Source organism: Dermacentor andersoni, chromosome 5, assembly GCF_023375885.2.
Source record: "Dermacentor andersoni chromosome 5, qqDerAnde1_hic_scaffold, whole genome shotgun sequence".
Classification (NCBI taxonomy): Eukaryota; Metazoa; Arthropoda; class Arachnida; order Ixodida; family Ixodidae; genus Dermacentor; species Dermacentor andersoni.
Window position 1 is genome coordinate 84,902,753 of NC_092818.1, and position 18,157 is coordinate 84,920,909.

General features: G+C 46.9%; 1 protein-coding gene across 1 annotated transcript in view; it reads left to right on the forward strand.

Moving 5' to 3' along the window:
• Positions 1–913: 913 nt before the first annotated feature.
• LOC126531996 (protein sax-3-like) overlaps positions 914–18,157 on the forward strand; it is a 204,028-nt gene continuing 186,784 nt past the window's right edge. The window contains exon 1 of the mRNA XM_055070821.1: positions 914–1,324. Coding sequence (XP_054926796.1) covers positions 1,207–1,324 — 118 coding nt within the window. The 5' untranslated portion in view covers positions 914–1,206. The remainder of the gene's footprint in view (positions 1,325–18,157) is intronic.

Here is an 18,157-nt window from a genome sequence, read left to right on the forward strand (position 1 = left end):
TCAAAGACTGTATGAACGCACCCGATCCCGCCGGCTAAGGCTACATTGCATGCGAAATTCGCACTTTGGATGGTCAGCGCGAATAGGTTCGTACTGCTGTTCTCAGTCCGTTCCGAGTGCACGCTACGCTCGCCACGAAAAACAAAAGCTGATCCGTCAGTCTTAGAGAAAGGTGTGGGGAGTTACTGTGTAGTGTGTTGCGCTGAACGAGCAGCATAGTCTGCATGTACATTGCCCACCACGACAAAGTGAGAGGGGAGCCTCTGCAGATCTGCGCTGTGCTGCAGATACTGCCTGCTTCGGTGGGGAAACACTCGATGTCGTTGATAAGTTGAAGTTGAAAAGCGAATTAAATCCCAGACGTGGGTTCGAATCCCCCCTCTGGTACCTTGTTGTAGCCAGGAGGGAAGAGTGAGACGGTCAGACGAGAAGTCACATAACCGTACCATTTAACAGCGTCTCTCCGACGAGCTCTATCCGAAGAAGAAAGTCACGCGCGGCCAGATCACCAATTACGCATGGTCACGGGGAACATTCTCAACCGATTTTGTTAGATGGCAGCACTGTCAAGTTGTTGTCACGTGGCGACTATACAGATAACCGGGCAGCACGTGAGCCTGCAAAAATCACTTTAACAGTTCTCGTTTAATCCAACGAACGTGTTCCAGAAGAAGAAGCGTTCAAGCGCCTTACATATAATAACACGGAAGTTCCAGAGTACAACGTGACCTTCCGGCGAGAACAGCGTGAACGTCCCCTCCAGTGCTTCCCTATTCACTGCTCCGCATAAGCGCCGGGAGCCGCGCCACTCACGGCGGCGCTGGCGTCGCTACGGCGGCGGCAGCAGCGAACGACCGCCCTGCCCCTGCCCCGCTCCGCTCTCCGGTGGAGACCGCGCGGTACGCTCGCAGGAGGTTGACTCCATGTGGCGGGCGCTGAGGCGGCATGTGCGCGCGTACACACCGCTCCTCGTTCTCAGTGCGTACCGGGCGTAGAAGCAGTGCCTGGTGCGTGTGGCGGCGCATGCTGGCCGTGTCGCGATCGTCTGGTCTCGAGCGACGACGACGACGATCCTGGTCTTTCGCGCCGGTCGGCGGGACTAACAGGGGAACGCGACCACTTGGCGAGCGCCGCTGGATTACGACGCACTGGGAATAGGTATTCCGCCGGTGTCACTTGTCGGAACCGTAGCATGATCGCCGTGCCATGGCACACCACTGTGATTACCGCCCGAGGCGGCTCGTCCCTTGGATAACGGATTTTCGGATTATTCCCACCCTCCTTCTCGCCCTCCTTGCCTGCACCGCGGACGCCGCCGATGCACGTGAGTTGCGCCGAGCAGTGTTTATGTTGTCGGGCTTGACACGTGTGTGTGTTTGCGCGAGTTTTGTCGGTGTGTGCGTGTTTCTATGTATGTACACTTTTTGTCTCTGTATACGCGCGGTGCGTGTACGCGTGGTATTTGCAAGACGCATATACTCATGATTGAAATAATACCATCAGTTAGATACTAAGCGGCTGAATGAATTAATGTCACAAAGAGTACGTCGTATCAAGTTCTGTGGTTCATTCTTAGCTAATCTTTAGTGCGGACAATAAAAACTAAAATTAGCTGTTATCTCTAAAAACATTATATGTATACAAGATAGTTGAATATGCTGATGGATATTAACATGCTCCCGCCTAGTCGCCGTGACTAAAAATAACCCTTCAGGCTAATCGAGGAAGTGATGTTTTCTTTTTTTTTCCTCATGGAAGTTCTATGCAAGAATCAATGTAACTATATTATGAAACGCCAAGTTTACAAGAGTCGGAAGCGCCCTTTCCATTTGCTCTTCGCGATATTAGAATATAACGCTTTATCGATTAAAGCTAAATTTCTATCAATAAATTTCAATGTTACATATTTCGTTTCGTTATATTTATTATTAGCCTCAAGCTCGCAGTTCTACCCTCTTGTGATATGAACGTCCTGAGCGTGCAAAGCGCAACGGAGTGTACAGAACAATCATTGCCCGCACGGCTGTCCGCTTTCACATCATGGTAATAGTTAATGTTAAGAATTATGTGGGGCTGAAAGACTGCTTTAGTTGTATCGAGAGAGCAGAATCCGCTAGCAGCAATGGCCGTTGGTGTTCGGCTTCCGGTGCGCCTCGCTCACCGAGATCGTGGCCAGAAAACAAGTCTCCTCGAGAGCGGATTCTGTGCCCTGAAAGCTCTTAGTCGCATCTTCGCGCGTAGCGCGCGGGATATTCTGTGCGCAAATCGGTCGTGATTGGCGCTAAACAAGCAGTTAACAGAGTAGTTGTCTCCATAAAGTAGTCTCGGCGTCCGAGGCGGAGCACGAACGGAGCATACATCGTACAATGCATCACGTCCTGTCGATTTCGTTCAGAGAACGAGGGCTCTTTTATGTGCACAATTTAGACAAAGATGAGCCAGAAAAAAAAACGCAAGAAACATTATCTCGAATTTTAAATGCACTTAGAATCATGAGCAAAAGTATTAGCTGCAGCGCATGCGTACATTCCAAATCAGTGTTTTGGCAAGAATGAGAAACCCCCACCTCCATTCCCCCGCCAAAAAAAGAAAAAGAAATCAGGAGACTCTTGTAGCGACTTGGGGTACCTTCCTGCGCCCTTTCATTGCAAAGTTTGCCGTCATGGTCTGCAGCGTTAGTCACCGTTGGCTCAAACAATTTGTCGGGCTAATTTGTGATGTTCCTATGACTGAGGGTGAGGAAAAATCGCAAGCGTTACTCAAGTGCTCCTGTCAAACGAGGTCATCAGCTTAGAACAATTCTCTTCACAGCCGCGATCAACCAATGATAAGACTGTAAATGACACGTCCGCACAGAGTCGACGGTCGTCTTTTCCCTAACTCCATGGAGAAATGAATGATGTGAAGTCATATATACCTCTTAACAAAAAGAACGAAAAAGTGACATCCTGTGATTTCGCGCAATTACCTTCCTGTTTTTTTTTTCGACGACATTACACATGCAAACCATTCCTCGGAACGCATGAGGTGTACACGTCTCGCGAACAACTGTAGCTGGGGCGAGGTTCTTAGAACAACGGGGCATATTGATCGCAGGGATAGGAAGTGACAAGTTGATACAGATAAACATGTTGCTTTGCACGAAATCAATACAGAAACGACTCTGCAGAAACACACCACACAGAAACACACCACACAAAGCACGAAAGAACAACTCTTTGTAGAGTTTACCTTCTATGCGCTGTTTGTTCAGTCGCGTTCTGATGTCGTTTGTGTACTGGTTTTGTGCAAAAGAGTGCGTAATTCAGGAACAATGCAAAACCGACTGGCCCCAATTACAGCTTTACTAAGTGGCACAAGCCTGTCCGTATCTCGTAACTGCCGGTGACAGCGGGGATCGCGGACGAGACGCTGTTTGTTCTTTTGTGCTCGGTACAGCGACGTGAATGCGCCCGTCGCGCCCGAGTTTCGGAGTTCAGCTGTGGGCTCTCGCTCGCTCTGAACGTTGTTGCCGCAGCACAGTTGCGAGCGCGCACATTGATGTCGCAGAGAGGTACGAATGGGCGAAGCTGTCGAAACTAGGAGGGGAAAGGGAGCGAAGCGGGGCCAGAGCAATACGCGACCTCCACCAAACCCTCAACACGGACTCGCGGAGCTCACTTTCCCTCAGTCCGGTCGGGCATCATTGACTCGCCACCGCAGCTCTAAGAAGCACAATCCCCAATCCGCTCCCGATTAACACCATTGTGCCTCGCGGGCACGACCCGCACAAGCCCACCATGCTGGCGTGGTCCTGGGTTCGCACACGTTATAACCCTGTTGCTGGCATTATCGAACGCGCTCGCTGCCATATGTAGAGTCGAGTATCCTGCACAATTTTTTGCCAGCGCTTAGCGTGGATTGATCCCACGATGTGCCATCCGGGACGCTTCACTCCGTATCTCTCAAGTTCTCACTTGTGTTACGCACCAGCGCGTATATTCAGCGCGGCGCACATTGTGCGTGACTATTTTCTCCTTTCTATTCTCCCTTTCCCTGAGTAAGGTATGCTACAATCATACACGCTCTCTTCTGGTTACTCTCTCACACTTCCTTTCTTCGTATTTTCAATTTCTACTCATCTGAAGCATCATTCACAGAACCATTTGCCAGTGGAAGCAGTTCGTTCACAGTTCAGAGTGAAACAGTTTACCGTCGCTTTTCTTACAGTTCCAGTTTCTAGGCCGGAGCTCTTGCGATCTGCTGACCCCTGTGTACGAATGACTGAGAATACAAACTCTTCTTTGAAAGGAGTGACCTGGAATAACGTGAAGAATGTAGGAAAAATTAATTTAAGTCTTAATATGTACACACCGTTCTTTGTCATCGAATGCCCCACGATCGCTATCACAAGCATAATGTTTACTTCAATCAGAATGTTTACTTTATTTTCCAATGTTGTTGTGCTAAGAGCCTCGCTCTAACGACAGTCTTGAATAACGACGTCTCTGTACAATTCTCGAGAGAATAGGAAGTGGTAAAAGCGTCCGCTATTGATCCAGTTCTGCTTCTCTTTTCTTCTAAATGCCCAAGTTCGAAAACGTTCTAGCCAAGAAATCGGCATTTCGAGTTAAGAAGCTTTCGGTTTCCAGACAAACGATCGTAGAAATGCAGCAGAACACGGGCTCGTGAACAACTATCCTGTTAGACACTGCGCTGTTTTTCGACGTACATACATCATCTCGAAATGCGAGGCCTCCGCCTACAGGCTGCATCACTCCCCGCCGCAGAAAAGCCTGTTCCATTTCGCTTTCGAGTGGGCAGCTTGACAAATGCTGCGCTTTCTGCGCAAGCTTTCTTTTAGCGGGCACAATATCAGAGAAGCTCGTCCGTTTCAGTGACTTAACTTACGGTCGTGTCAAAAGCAGTCTCGGAGTCAGTCATTATATACCAGGGACGCAGACCAGAAAAAAAAGAAATGGTATTAACTCGGAAATTCAAGGGGGAGGGACGACAGACGAGCGCGAGAACTGCGCAGAAGGGTCGGGCGTCACTGGACCGCACGTAATGTCAAGATTAATTTTGCCCAGAAGCCATTAAAAGCTACCTCGGAGAAACGGTGGTCCCCTTTACGTTGCAGGACGCGCAGTGAAGACTTCGCTGCAGGCCGGTTAACTTCGTTCTTTGTGTCCTAGCTAGCTTATAGTGTGTTTTGAAAAATGCGGACGCAAGTAGATTAGTGTAGCCACGAGGCGGCGTCAGTGGTACTGCAAATGGGTAGAACCCAAGCTTGGCTTGAGTTCTTTTGTGCGCAGGACGGACAGCGTCCGCTAAGCTTTTGGTCCGATATTTCTTTAACTCCCTGGAGCTTCGCTAGCACAGGGAGCGTTGGCCCGAATGAAAACGTCGCCAATGACGGATAAGCGAAGCGTATAGCCACAATGGAACCGAGTGAATGCCCAACTCTTTTTTTTTATTTAAGCAGCACTAGCCACTCACCTAGCGCGTTTCCCTTTCGCTGCGAAACAACTGCTGCACGCTTATCACGCGTGGTTCACGCACAGACAATGCTTCCGCGCTATGCTCTCTCAGGAGAAAGTCGTGCGACAATTTTGTGAACGCTCGAACGTTGCAAAAGCTGGCCTCGTAGCATCGACGATTACGCTCGCAAAGCAGCGCGCAAGTTCGTTCACGTTCCGTGATCGGCAGACGTTTGGAGCTTAACAAAGCTGCTGTCTAATGTGGCTCACCTGTGTTCCCTACTGCTCTCGGCTTCCGCACACTTCAGAGACATGGGTCTTCTCAGCGCCTCCTGGAATCCATTCTGCTCGCGCAGTCTTTTGAGCTTGCAGTTTCGGCAGACGTCCGAAAGCAGGCCTGCGTTTGTTTGAGAAAAGATGGCCGTATGCTTAGTCACTGACTATGATCACCTATGAGGACTTGTTCGGTGCGTTGTACGCGCCACTGTGGTGACAGTGTCGCGCGGCTTTCTTACTATCCTCAGTCCAAAAGAAAGCAGACGAACTAGACTTTCGCCTCTGAACTTGTTCACTGCGATAGCAGCATTCTTCCACAGTGAAGACCAGTATCTTATTTTCAGTTACCTCCTCCTTCCTAAAGCTGGTTTCTCCCACTATGGTCAACTGCGCAGAAACGCAGTGGTTATAACGCAGTTTATAGCGATGAGTGCGATCACACAGACACTTGTAAACCTAAAATAAGAAATGGAAAACCAAAAACTAATATGTGATAACATATTTAAAGCAGTAATACAATGATGTGATAGTAGAGAAAGAAATAGTGTGGAATAGGTAAAGGAGTTCCGACTTTTTTTTTTATGTATACAACTTTCTTTTTCTGCTATATATGGTAACGTATGTTGTGTAATTTGAATGATACAAATGAACAGACTTTACCAATCTGACTCCCTCTGTCTAAGGGAATTTATTCACATAAATGCAGAACTATGTGACACATTTTATTCTCAGCTGTTTGGCCAGAGGCTCTTTTTTTTTTTTCCAGAGGCAATTCTACATTCCACTGCTTCAATATATTTTATTCATACATCATTGTTTCATCATGTTTTATTTCGTTTGTTTTGTGCAAAACAGTCACATTTGTTTGTTTTCATTGTGTAGTAGGACCACATCCAAGCTCCTACATGCCCATCGTCACTAAATTAATTTATTCGAGACGAACTTCAAACTTGGTCTCCCTTCACAATTTTAAATCCAGCTTTTCTGTAAATCAGTATTCAGACCACAGCTGAAGAGGCAGTTGCTGTGGTAAATCCTGCGTGCTTTTTAGGCTCGATGACTTGCTTTAAAGTTTTTGCCCGGAGTTTATAGTCAGCTCTGAGGCCAGAACTACTACGGCAACTGATGTCAAGAGTCAAATAAGACAGTGTAACCTACGACATTTGAGCGATTTCATTTTCTCTGTAGTTTTGCAGTGTTGCTACGAAATGTACTTGGCAGTTGTCAAACGTTGGAGCTACTGTGTTAACAATGTGGTGTGGTCGCTGCCTTGTCGCTGTTCGCATTGAAATTGCCGATGCTTGCGACCTTGTTTTGCCCCAACCACCTCATTCTTGGCGCATTCTTTATTTTGTGTATGTGTCATGCTTGAGGGTTAACATCACCATCATTGTTATGCACGCGTCCTTGGGCCACTGATGCTGTTTTCACGAGCATGACACCGCAAAATTGCACGCAGACACTGCCCCTTTTGTCAAGAATAATTCATATGCGATGCCACTTAACGCAATCCTCGTCCGCTACAACAGTGCTCGTTCTGACTTCCGAAATACATGCACAGGCACCACTGTTCTCAGAGTCGGTATGGAGCGTAATGCCTTGCACTAATGGTCCAGAATTTTTATTGAGCCGGCTGACTCAACAATATTTGTTTGGCGTTGATCGAACGTCGCTAAATATAGCTCTTGTACATAACCTTTTCCCTGAGCAACGTATCGAACGCCGTATTTGTCCCTATTTGGTCGAGATGGTCTCTGCCGTGTCCAAAGAATATCTATAACGCCAGCAACTAAAAAGAAATTTTTTTAACCTGCACAGTTCAACCTTGCCAGTTAAAGCATGCCTTCATGAAAAAGGAGTTAAGATACTCTGGAATGCAACTAGTACACTTTGTAACAAACGAAAAGCAATACAACACTGCTTTATTCTTTTTCGTGACATCTTATTTTTCGGAAGCTTCACAAAGAACTATCAAAAAACAACTCGCTCTCACATCTCATGGTATCTGGTTCCTTCCTTTCAGAAGGGCAATAAGTAACACACCATATAATTTGTTTCTGTTATTAGAGCGTTATACAATATGGAGAAGCCGCGTGAACGTTCATTTTTCAACTTTCATTGGGCTATGAGAGCATGTGTGCGTTTATTTTGCGTGTGTGTAATGTAAGTAATGTTCGCATGACATTACTCGCATTTACATGCCGCAAAGAAATAAAACAAAAAAAAAACATTGCGCGGTATCTCAGTGGTTGGCACACTTGGCCTTCACATGCCCCTGGCTGCACTAGCGTGAATTCAAATCCTTGTGGAGCTGGTTGTAGAGAACTTCTTTTTCTTCACGCTGTGGCAATGGAGATGACGATGTGGTTTGACGACGCAAAAAATCGTCATAGTTTGTCGTCGGCGACGAGAAAGGTCGTCGTGAACGTAACGGAATGGACGGTCGGACAGACAAGATGAGCCAAATTTCGAGCATTTAACTGCCGTCGCAGTAGAAATTTGCGACAGCCAACCGTCAAGTCGCGATCTTCGTGCGGAGGTTCCGACCAATACACGTGGACGGGGCATGCACGATTGCTTTCTGTTCCTATAATCGGTGACAACTTAAGGATTACAAACAAGCTCCAGCCACAAATACGCAGTGTACTTGCAGCTCACCTCTGAAACACAGCCGAGCCAACTGGTGTCCACTCACAGCGTAGTGACATTGCTTTACTAATGTAAATGCTGGGTCTAAATTATAAATAAATTCCCGATGTTCCTTGCAAAAATATTGTCTTTGGTTTGCAGTGATATGAAGGTCATCCGTAAAACTTGCATTAGGATTTCATGTTTCGCCCTGAAACCGGCGACACAGACAGATCTGTATGAAAAAAAAAACAGCTAATTAAACACGCAATACCACTTGACGTAAGCGAAATAAGCGAACCTGACTGGTTGTATTTAATATTTATATAATTGCGCAGACTACAGCTGGCTCAGCTTTCTCTTCCAGAGGGGGAGGGCAAGTGTATTGCGCTTTTGTGCGTGGTGCTTGTTTAAAGTTCTGAGGTTGCCACCGACTATAGGTTCCCGAAACAATTCGCCGAGCACTTGAATCATTATTCCTATCGTGCACAGGCTGTCAGTTTCAGCATTCATAACGAAGGCTACAATGTGTCTTTTTTTATTTAATTCATTCATTCCTTATTTACAGTTAGATAGCTGCTACGGAGTATTACGGTATGGGAGAGAGTATATGAATAAAGGAAGACAAATATAAAAACTGGTGTACAGCAGAAGCTCACTGGACTATTCAAGCACGAGTTCATCAGAAAATTGCAAGTTGACCTAGATGGGTGCATATTTCAGTCAGGAAAGATCTAAACATACAAATGGAAATCATAAATGATTCACAGGTCTGCCTCTGTTCAGAAATAAATATGCGCAGGTTAAGAAGCACGAAAGTTAAACCGTACTCTTAATGATTCCGCAGTGAAGGCAACAAAAAAAAGTCTGTACTGACTGCTCCTACATCCAATGAAAATGAATTCCACGCAGACGTGGCACAAAAAAAATGAGAGAGAAAAAAAGAGGGCTTCTAGCAACTAATCTTGCACGCTACAAATAACAGCTGCAATGAAATCCCATAAGAGCTCCGATATAGCTATTTATCCTTCGGCTATAATTCCGTCACGTTCCCAAAGTAATGCCTCATTCATACAGCCGTGAAACGTTCCGCCGCGTCACTGTCACGGTACCGGTTTTCGTAAGCTGAGAGGGTTTCCCAGTTTTCTCCTCAAAAACGGGTCGCGGGCGACGTAGAGCGCAGCTCTACGTCTCCGTCGCCACCCCTGTGGCGGAGCCTCGCCTCTACAAAATGGACCAATCAAAAATTAAGAAGCCTTTGCTAAATACAGCCATTTCACAAAGCTGAAGTTGGCAACATCAGTGGCTGCTGCTTTGGTTACATCTGCGCTACACGTGGGGAACATCGAATGCTGTGCGTTTCGGTGGTGCTGAAATGTGAAACACGGACAACGCCGACATCGATATTGTGTTGGTAATGTAATATTAAACAATTTATTCTTGGTGTATGTATATATTACAACAAGATAAAATTAGTTAACAGATCCAATGCGTAATGTAGACTATATTTCTCTATCTTTCATGCGAACGTGGAACCGGTCAGTCAACGCTGTACGAAGCCGTGCTGCTGTCGACGTCACCACCGTCGCCTATTCGTACACCACTCCGTCGCTCCAGCTTTACGTTTCTTCCTTTCCTTCTTTCTTTTTGTTTTTTGACGTGACGGTGAGTGAGTGAGTGAGTGAGTGAGTGAGTGAGTGAGTGAGTGAGTGAGTGAGTGAGTGAGTGAGTGAGTGAGTGAGTGAGTGAGTGAGTGAGTGAGTGAGTGAGTGAGTGAGTGAGTGAGTGAAGAAACTGTATTGCAGGTCCGGCGAGGACGCGAACTCGTCGCGCATCCGGCTAGTCCCACGTCGGGACCGGCAGGTATAGCCCACCACCCCGGTCGCGGGCAGGCCTGACAGCCAGGATTTGGCTTTCTAGAGCGGGGCAACGCAGCAGCGAATCCCACTCCTCCTTGGTGCACTTGGGGTATGTCGCCCCGCACTCCCAGAGCATGTGCGCTATAGAGTGGAGGCCTGCCCGCAGGACGGGCAGACGTCGTTGCGATACACGTCGGCGTAAGCCTCGTGGAGAACGGACAGACACGGACGGATATGTGCTGGTCTGTAGAAGTCTAAGCGAAATGGCTTGCGCCCTATTCAACTTTGATTGAGGGTGTGGAAAGACCCTTCTAGACATGTAGAAGAATTTAATAACCTCGTTGTGAGTAGCGGGACCGTCCCTGTGGTCGTAGGGAGGAGGGGAGTCAGCGCTCCTTACAGAGGAAATGCAGTCGGTGAGGTCACACGCAGCCTCGTGAGCAGACACATTGAGGTTCGGGGGAGGACCATGGACCGACCCTACGTGAGCGGAAAACCAGTGGATTGAATGATGCGTGAGAGCACATGAACTCGAGCTGCTAAGAAGACGAGCAGCTTGCTTGGCGATGCAACCCTTTTGAATAGCCCTAACTGCAGTTTTCGAATCGCTATACATCTCGGACCCACGACCGTCTAGCAGGGCGAGGGCGATGGCGGCTTGCTCGGCGACTCCGGGGTCTGAAGTGCGAATAGAGGCGCTATTGGAAATCTTGCCGCTGGAGTCGACCACAACGACGGCAAAGGTCTTCCCATCGCTGTACTTCGTGGCGGCGACGAAGCTTGCTCTAATGTCGTGTCGCTTGATCTGTTTGAGGATGGCTACTGCTCTGGACTTGCGTCTGCCCTCGTTGTGGACGGGATGGACGTTTCGGGGCACAGGGGCCATTTCGACCTTGTCTCGAATGGACCTAGGGATTGGGCTACTGACCATCTGGAATCCCGCAGGGTGGTAACACAGCTCTTCAAGGATGCGTTTACCTGCCGCTGTGGTGTTCAGGCGATTGAGTTGCGAGCGTTTTTCTTGGGCTTCGGCAATCTCCTCGGTGGTGTTATGCACCCCCAGCTTGAGGAGATCCTCGATATAGATAAAGGCAAAGGTAAAGCGACGGAACGTTTGACGGCTGTGTGAATGAGGCCTATCAGTGGCAACGGACGTTGCACTGGTCAGCATTCAAAACCAAGTAAAGCCCTAACGGAGCGTGGCATTTGACATTCGCGCCTAATGTAGACATCCATGCCCCAAAGGCATATCGCCCACAATTTCGCAGACGTTACACACTCTTGAAGACCGATGGAGGAGCTTGCATTTCCACTATGTCGCGTAGCGCTCTTAAGACATGATTTCCAAGCTATTAGGAAAACTATGCCTTCAACACACTTCTGTATTTCAAAAGGTTCTATTCTGCAATAATTGAGTTACTATCTAAATATTGGGGTGGAATGTATCTCGGCTACGTTATTTTTCGCTGTTCAATAAGAAAAAGAAAAGAGAAAGACAGGGAAAAGAAGGAAGTTGGAAAAAAAGAACAAATTTGACAGTGACGATAAGGCTGGCACAAGGTAGAGCTAAACTAACATATTACTGGTATTCACGCCGCCACACAACTGCAGCAACAGACTTTAGTAGACAGGGTTGGATAGGCCTACGGAATAAGTGCTGTTTCATAATGATGCATGCAGTATTGCGCCTTATGTTGTGTGATATGAACTTAAGGAGAACTGAGTTCAAAGTTCAAATCAATTTATCCGGACATGAACAAGTATACATGCCCACGGGGTGAGGCAAAAGGAAGAAGCTAACAGCATACTTCATCACGAGGCTTCACCATGGGTCACACATCAATGGCCTACAGAGTTCTTACAGAGTGGTCTCTAGGAACCTTCTATCCATCTTTTTACGTGGAGGTCTCGTCTACCTCGTGAAGCAGTTCCCTTGTGGCGTGAAATATGAAACATGCAATACTGATTGGCGTAGCAAGCGTGAGATTTTTATCAGGATTTTATTAACCCTTGTGACCAATGAAGACGACGAGTGTCTCCCAATAAACGTTTAAGTATCCCATCTACAATTATTCAAGGTGAGCTTCTCATTATTAGTTGGCCTGTCACGCCTCGCTGGCTACGTTTTATTACGATGCACCAATGAAGCAATGTTTCGGCACGTCCGGTGTAAAACTCTTGTTATGCTGCCTGTTCAGCACGAAGCGGCGTATGTGTATCAGCAAATCAACGACGCATGACGGAATTGCCTCTACATGCTCAATCTCCATCGCAGTAAACGGAGATGCGAACCAACGTGTTCCCGCACTGTGTCCCGAGTTATAAACAGCGTCGCGTGATTCGCCGAGCCAGTTTTTTCCCGTTATAAGCAACGCCGTTCTAATTTACGACCAGCCATCAGAAGCGTGAACGTGCGTTCGTCGGGTGCAAATCTGTTTCGCTTCCCAACATCAACACGAAAGTGATTGTCCCCACTTATGGCAGGCACGCCATGAGGCCAGCTTCTGCGTGCTCGTGGCTGTTTTCATTTTCAGGCACGATATGATCTGCGTGCTTTTTCTTTTCTGCGTTGTTGGAACGTAGCTATTGCCTTCCTTTTGCTTTGGCCGCAGTGTGGGAGCCGGGTCGCTCGTAAAAGCAGGTGAAAAGCTGAAAATGGGAGGCGCGACGCCGATTGACGCAGTTCTTCACAAATAAATGCATTCATTAAATTTTGCCGCTTTCAGTTGCTGTGTACCTTCGAGAAAAATAAACTCCTCCGTGATTCCTCACACTATCACTTCACCAGCCGAGAAATAAGGAGAGAATGCGGCTGCGTCCTGGTGTTTTCTGAGTGCTTTCTAGGAGTGACAAGGTGCCCCGTGAGACTGAAGAGGTGTTTCTTTCTTATAAACAATTCACGTGAAATGCTCGTTGCTAAACCATCTCTTGCGTTATATGCCTCTGAGATAAATGATCTAGATGCGTGCCATTTCGTGACGTGTTGTATGTAGCATGTATGTATTTGTGTGATTTTAACAAAACCTCCTACATCCCTTCCCCCAGTGCTGGGTAGCAAACCGAACGCGCGTCTGGTTAACTTCCCCGCCTTTTCTCTCTCTCTCTCTCTCGAATAAAACCGTAGTTGGTAGTCAGCGTTGTGTTCGTATTCCTTACGTTCGTGAAGAAATTTCTTTTGCGCTGCTGAGCTCCAGAATTAACATAATGATCACTCACCGTAGCTTTTCTTAATTTGAAGTTGCTAAAGGGCACAAAAGAAAGCTTGCATGTAGGGATGCGCATTGCCAATAGAACGAGCTTAACGCGGCCAATTTAACACAATGCGTTCCGTTTCATCCTATTATCATCGACATTGAGGCACCAATCTGATAGCTAAAAAAAAATGCAAAATGCACGCAGACGGCTACAGGAACAAATAAGATCGACACAGAAACCGCTGCGGGACGCAGCGCGTAGTGTATTATTAAATTATGGAGCACCGACCCGCCCGCACATATGCACCCTCCTTGTGTTTTTTTGAACCCCGATGTGAAGTAAAATCAAACAAATGCGTGTAAAAGTGCACGTAAAATCCTAATTTCTGAGCATAGCGTTACACTGGCTTGCCCGCAATTCATCCAACAGGCAAGAAAGCGGGAAGGATCCTGCAATATTCTTGCATTACTTTGTCGCGGCATTGCACCAGAAGCTTTCGCCGCGCATATAACCTGTAGTGCCTCGCCAGCAACGGTTTATAAGCTGACAATATTCAAGTGGCATTCTATATTGTGGCACTCTATATAGCGACATTCAATCTCCAAGCAACACCTTTGTTCAAGGGACATTTCGGCACCCCTGGGGAACTGACGCAAAGCCGAGGTCCTTCTGCGCTAGCGGGGAGCACCGGTTAATTTTCTATCTTACGTCGCTCACTTTTAATTGTCCACATCCGGCTCTGCGTTCCTTTTTCCATTCCCGAAGCAAAGTAATGTGCGTGTCTCTCTGATTCGTAAATTATCTTGTAATACTTTCTTTTGTATGTTTTTCTTCACTGCAGTACAGTTTCTGCTATGTAGTTTTCTGCCTCAGCCCTGCGTCCGCCATCCACCATCCTCGCGCAATATAAGCCTTTGTATTATTCAAAGCAGCCATTACGCAGGCGCCGTCCATTCTGGCTGCTTTCTTTGGAAGAGGTTAGCGAGGTAATATGTTTGGCTTAGATTCCTTATAGTCTCACCTTGCCTCTCTCTCTCTCTCTCTCTCTCTCTCTCTCTCTCTCTCTCTCATCGTTTTTTTTTTCGTTATCCGTTCTCCGCGGATTCCGGAAGAACTTCCCCTTGGCAGGCGCACACTGCCATGTCTTAGAATAATGGAAGGATTACACATGGCTCAAGGCGGGGATTCCTTGGAGTGAGCCCGAAATTAATGCGCGGTGGAATACGACGCCGCACACAAATAAAACGGCGCTTCATTCGGTGAACAGAAAATGAATCTGCGTGAGTGCTTCTACGGCTACCTTCCGTAGGGACGATTGCGTTTCTTATGCGCGGCTTGCTGGTAACACGAATTTCTAGCTCTTGTACGGAGCTTCTGCTACTTCTTTTTGACTGTCTCAGCCAAAGAAATGACGCGTCCTTGTCGACTTTAAAGGGACCCTGCACTCTGCTTATGTTGAGTGTTGGCTTTTAGGAGTACCTCTTTTAACGCGATAGCGTTAGAAGGGCCCCGTGTCACAGAAAATCCGGTATCAGCGTCAGCGTTGTCCGTGAGTGAAAATTTCCGTATCTATTAATGTATACAGCGTGTTTCAAGGAAGTCCAAGTAATTTTAAATAATAGATCTTTCGGAGGTAAAGTTGTTCTTGCGCGAAGCGATCAGGGGCCGTGGCGGGCGCTATATTTAATGGGTTGCGAGTGCTATTTAGGGAAATAATTAAATAGAGCTTGTTAATTAACTTTTTTAAATACTAGCTAGGTGTTCGATTGTAATGAGGAAATTTTAGTGGATCATGAGTCCATCCGGTACAGACTGTTAGATTTGCGAAATTGTGATTGCGCGCAGAGCTACGGCGCTCAGCACCTCAGCTCTCCGGACGCGCGCAACGGGCTCCGTGCGCCAGCTTAGCGCCGCAAAGCCACGCCCACGCGCTGATATCACTCGGAGCGGTGCGCGTCACGCACACCCCGCTATTTTATCTATCTATCTATCTATCTATCTATCTATCTATCTATCTATCTATCTATCTATCTATCTATCTATCTATCTATCTATCTATCTATCTATCTATATCTATCTATCTATATCTATCTATCTATCTATCTATCTATCTATCTATCTATCTATCTATCTATCTATCTATCTATCTATCTATCTATCTTAGTTTGTCAATTCTACTACTCTGCACACCACGCATCAGACAGTCCGGTGTTGAACACAACTTCAGTGTTCCAACATAGCGCCGACGCCAATCTCTCCGTGAAAACAGGCACGATACGCTACGCTCATCCTCGTGGCGACTGCACGAAATGTATCGCAACGACGCTCTGGCAACGCTGCGGCCCGCAGCAACCTTGGTAACCGCGGTCACGACGAGGCGGTAATCGGCGCTCTCGGCTCCCGCCTTTGACCCGCCTCCTCTATTTGGCGCCGTGGCAATTTTCCGGCATCGAATCATTCTCTCGATCATTCGTCGCCACCTCCTCGCTAAGATCAGCGACTTCGGGTTCCGCTTGTGCGTCGAATTAGGCGTGGTTCTTCCCGAGTTGTTGCTCGGTAGTTAAGTCCTTCGCGCATGCTTCTGGGCTCACGAGAAACTATAACAGAGTAGTTATGTTTATCTTTACGTGGACACACAAACACGCAGCACCGGGTGGATCGTTTGGCGCGCTGCTGCTTTCTAAGTCGCTTTTGCGGTCTCCCGCAACCGCAGTACTTATCCAGTCAGCTCGATGACCACTTTGCTACTCTTATTGGAGTCATATTTCATAGCTGTGCTCACAGCTATGCAGAAGCCGCGAATAATAGCTACAAAATTAAGAGGCGCTGCTTTTTTTTTTCCGTGTTTCGCATTATCAATGCCGTATATGTTTATAAAGCCAGTGCGGAGGGCTTTTCAAGCAGCCTTTCAAGTGATTACGGACGCCGCAATGTATAAGAGGCCAAGCAACTTATAGCGGAAGTACTCAGGGCTGAACGTGACAGAAGCCCATTTCGCGGTTCACTGCTCGTAGCAGACTTCTCTTTCCGCGCGCATTTTCTGTCTTTTTTCTTTTTTGCTGACGTGGTGAAAAATGTATGGGGCGCTTGCAAAGAAAATTCTCGTCAAGTCAGAAACATGTGTGGATGCGGATATACATGGACCCCAACGACTGTTTTTTTTTTTTTTTTTGACAACTTGGTTATTTTGTCGTCACTCACGCTAGTGTACCAATCAGCACATATTGTTTTTAGTTCGCAAGAATTATAGCTAGAAGAGCATTCTAAAAATGGTTCTGAATCTCTCTGTTATATTATAGGTATTGTTATCCATGGAAAGCGAATGAGTGCAACTGAAAACAAATTATTGGAATTCCAAATCACGTTCACCGGGCGTAGGCGACCATATGAACGCAAAGATGCTAATAGAATCATACGCACCCATGTACACGCATCATTAAGGGCACACAAAGCAACCACTTAGGCTTCCACCAAAGCAAAATATTATGTAGATCAGCGTTAAGCGAAAGCGACGAAAGTTTGATTTAAATAAAATATCTGATGCAACTTCACCTGTCTTTATATAACTTATTTTTTGTTTAGATCTTGTTCGCGAATGAGGTGGAGATGCTGGCACAATTTGCTTCCTGCCACTCCATTTCACTTTTACGAGTTCTAAGGCATTCACGTGGTCGTTATTTCGATCTGTGCACGAGCTTGGCAACGTTTGTACACATTTGCGATAAGTTAATTCCATGTGTTTGTGCACATTGTAGTTTTGCATGCGTCACAGCTGAAGAAGGTGCAGCCGACACGGTTTATAGGGGCCAGCAAGTATCGCGCATAGAAAACCGCGTATTTACACCATGCATTCAAGCAACACGAAAGGAAGTGATCGGCAGTAAAAGTAAGACGCTTCGCTGAGCCTGGCGAGCTCTCAGAACTCTGGCAAGAAGTCGAAATCTAGTTGCTGACAGGGCGGGAGGAAGTCCGAGCGGCGCAAGTAAAATAATAACCGAAAGAAACTGTCTTTAATAAAGGACCGGGTCACGAGGATACGCTCACAGACTGGCATGGAGAGAGCGGACCGGGGACGCCCTTATAGAAGGCGATGCACGAAGCTACAACGGACGCGAAGCTGATGAACGGTCGTGTGGAAAGCGATGTCGAAAGGGAAAAAAAGAAAGCAACAAGGCTCGCGTATCAGATACCCGGTCAGATCCATCACGCACTGTCGTGTTCCCCCGCAGCACGCAGTTCAGGACTCGTTACGTCCGACATGCTTCGCTCGAAGAGAACATGTTTCTCGTTTTGTGTAACAGGGCAGGTATGTTAAAAGTAACTGGAGGGGGGCTGTGTAGCACATGTGTCACTTGCGTAAAGTTTCCTAAGCCTCCCTGGTTTTTCTAAACAAACTCTATAGCACAGACAGTTAGAAAGTAACAGAACTTCGCAAAGGAAGTTTACGAGTCTGGCAACAGAACAAATTGAGAGACTGAAACTGAGCAACAGGAATTATATGGAAAGAACGTTAGTAGATGATTATTTTTAGATGAACTCAAGTGACAGCGCTGGCCTTTTGCCTTTCCTTGTCCGTGTGTTTTTCGGCGCTGTTTAAAATGAATGACCGGCACCAACTAGCACGCGCTCAAACCCTTCTAAGAGCAGCTTAATGGACCGTTCGCAAAGATGTGTATTGCCGAAAACGGATAAAGGTTAGTTTGGACCGGTGAATAAACGTATTGATGTAGCTCCGCAATT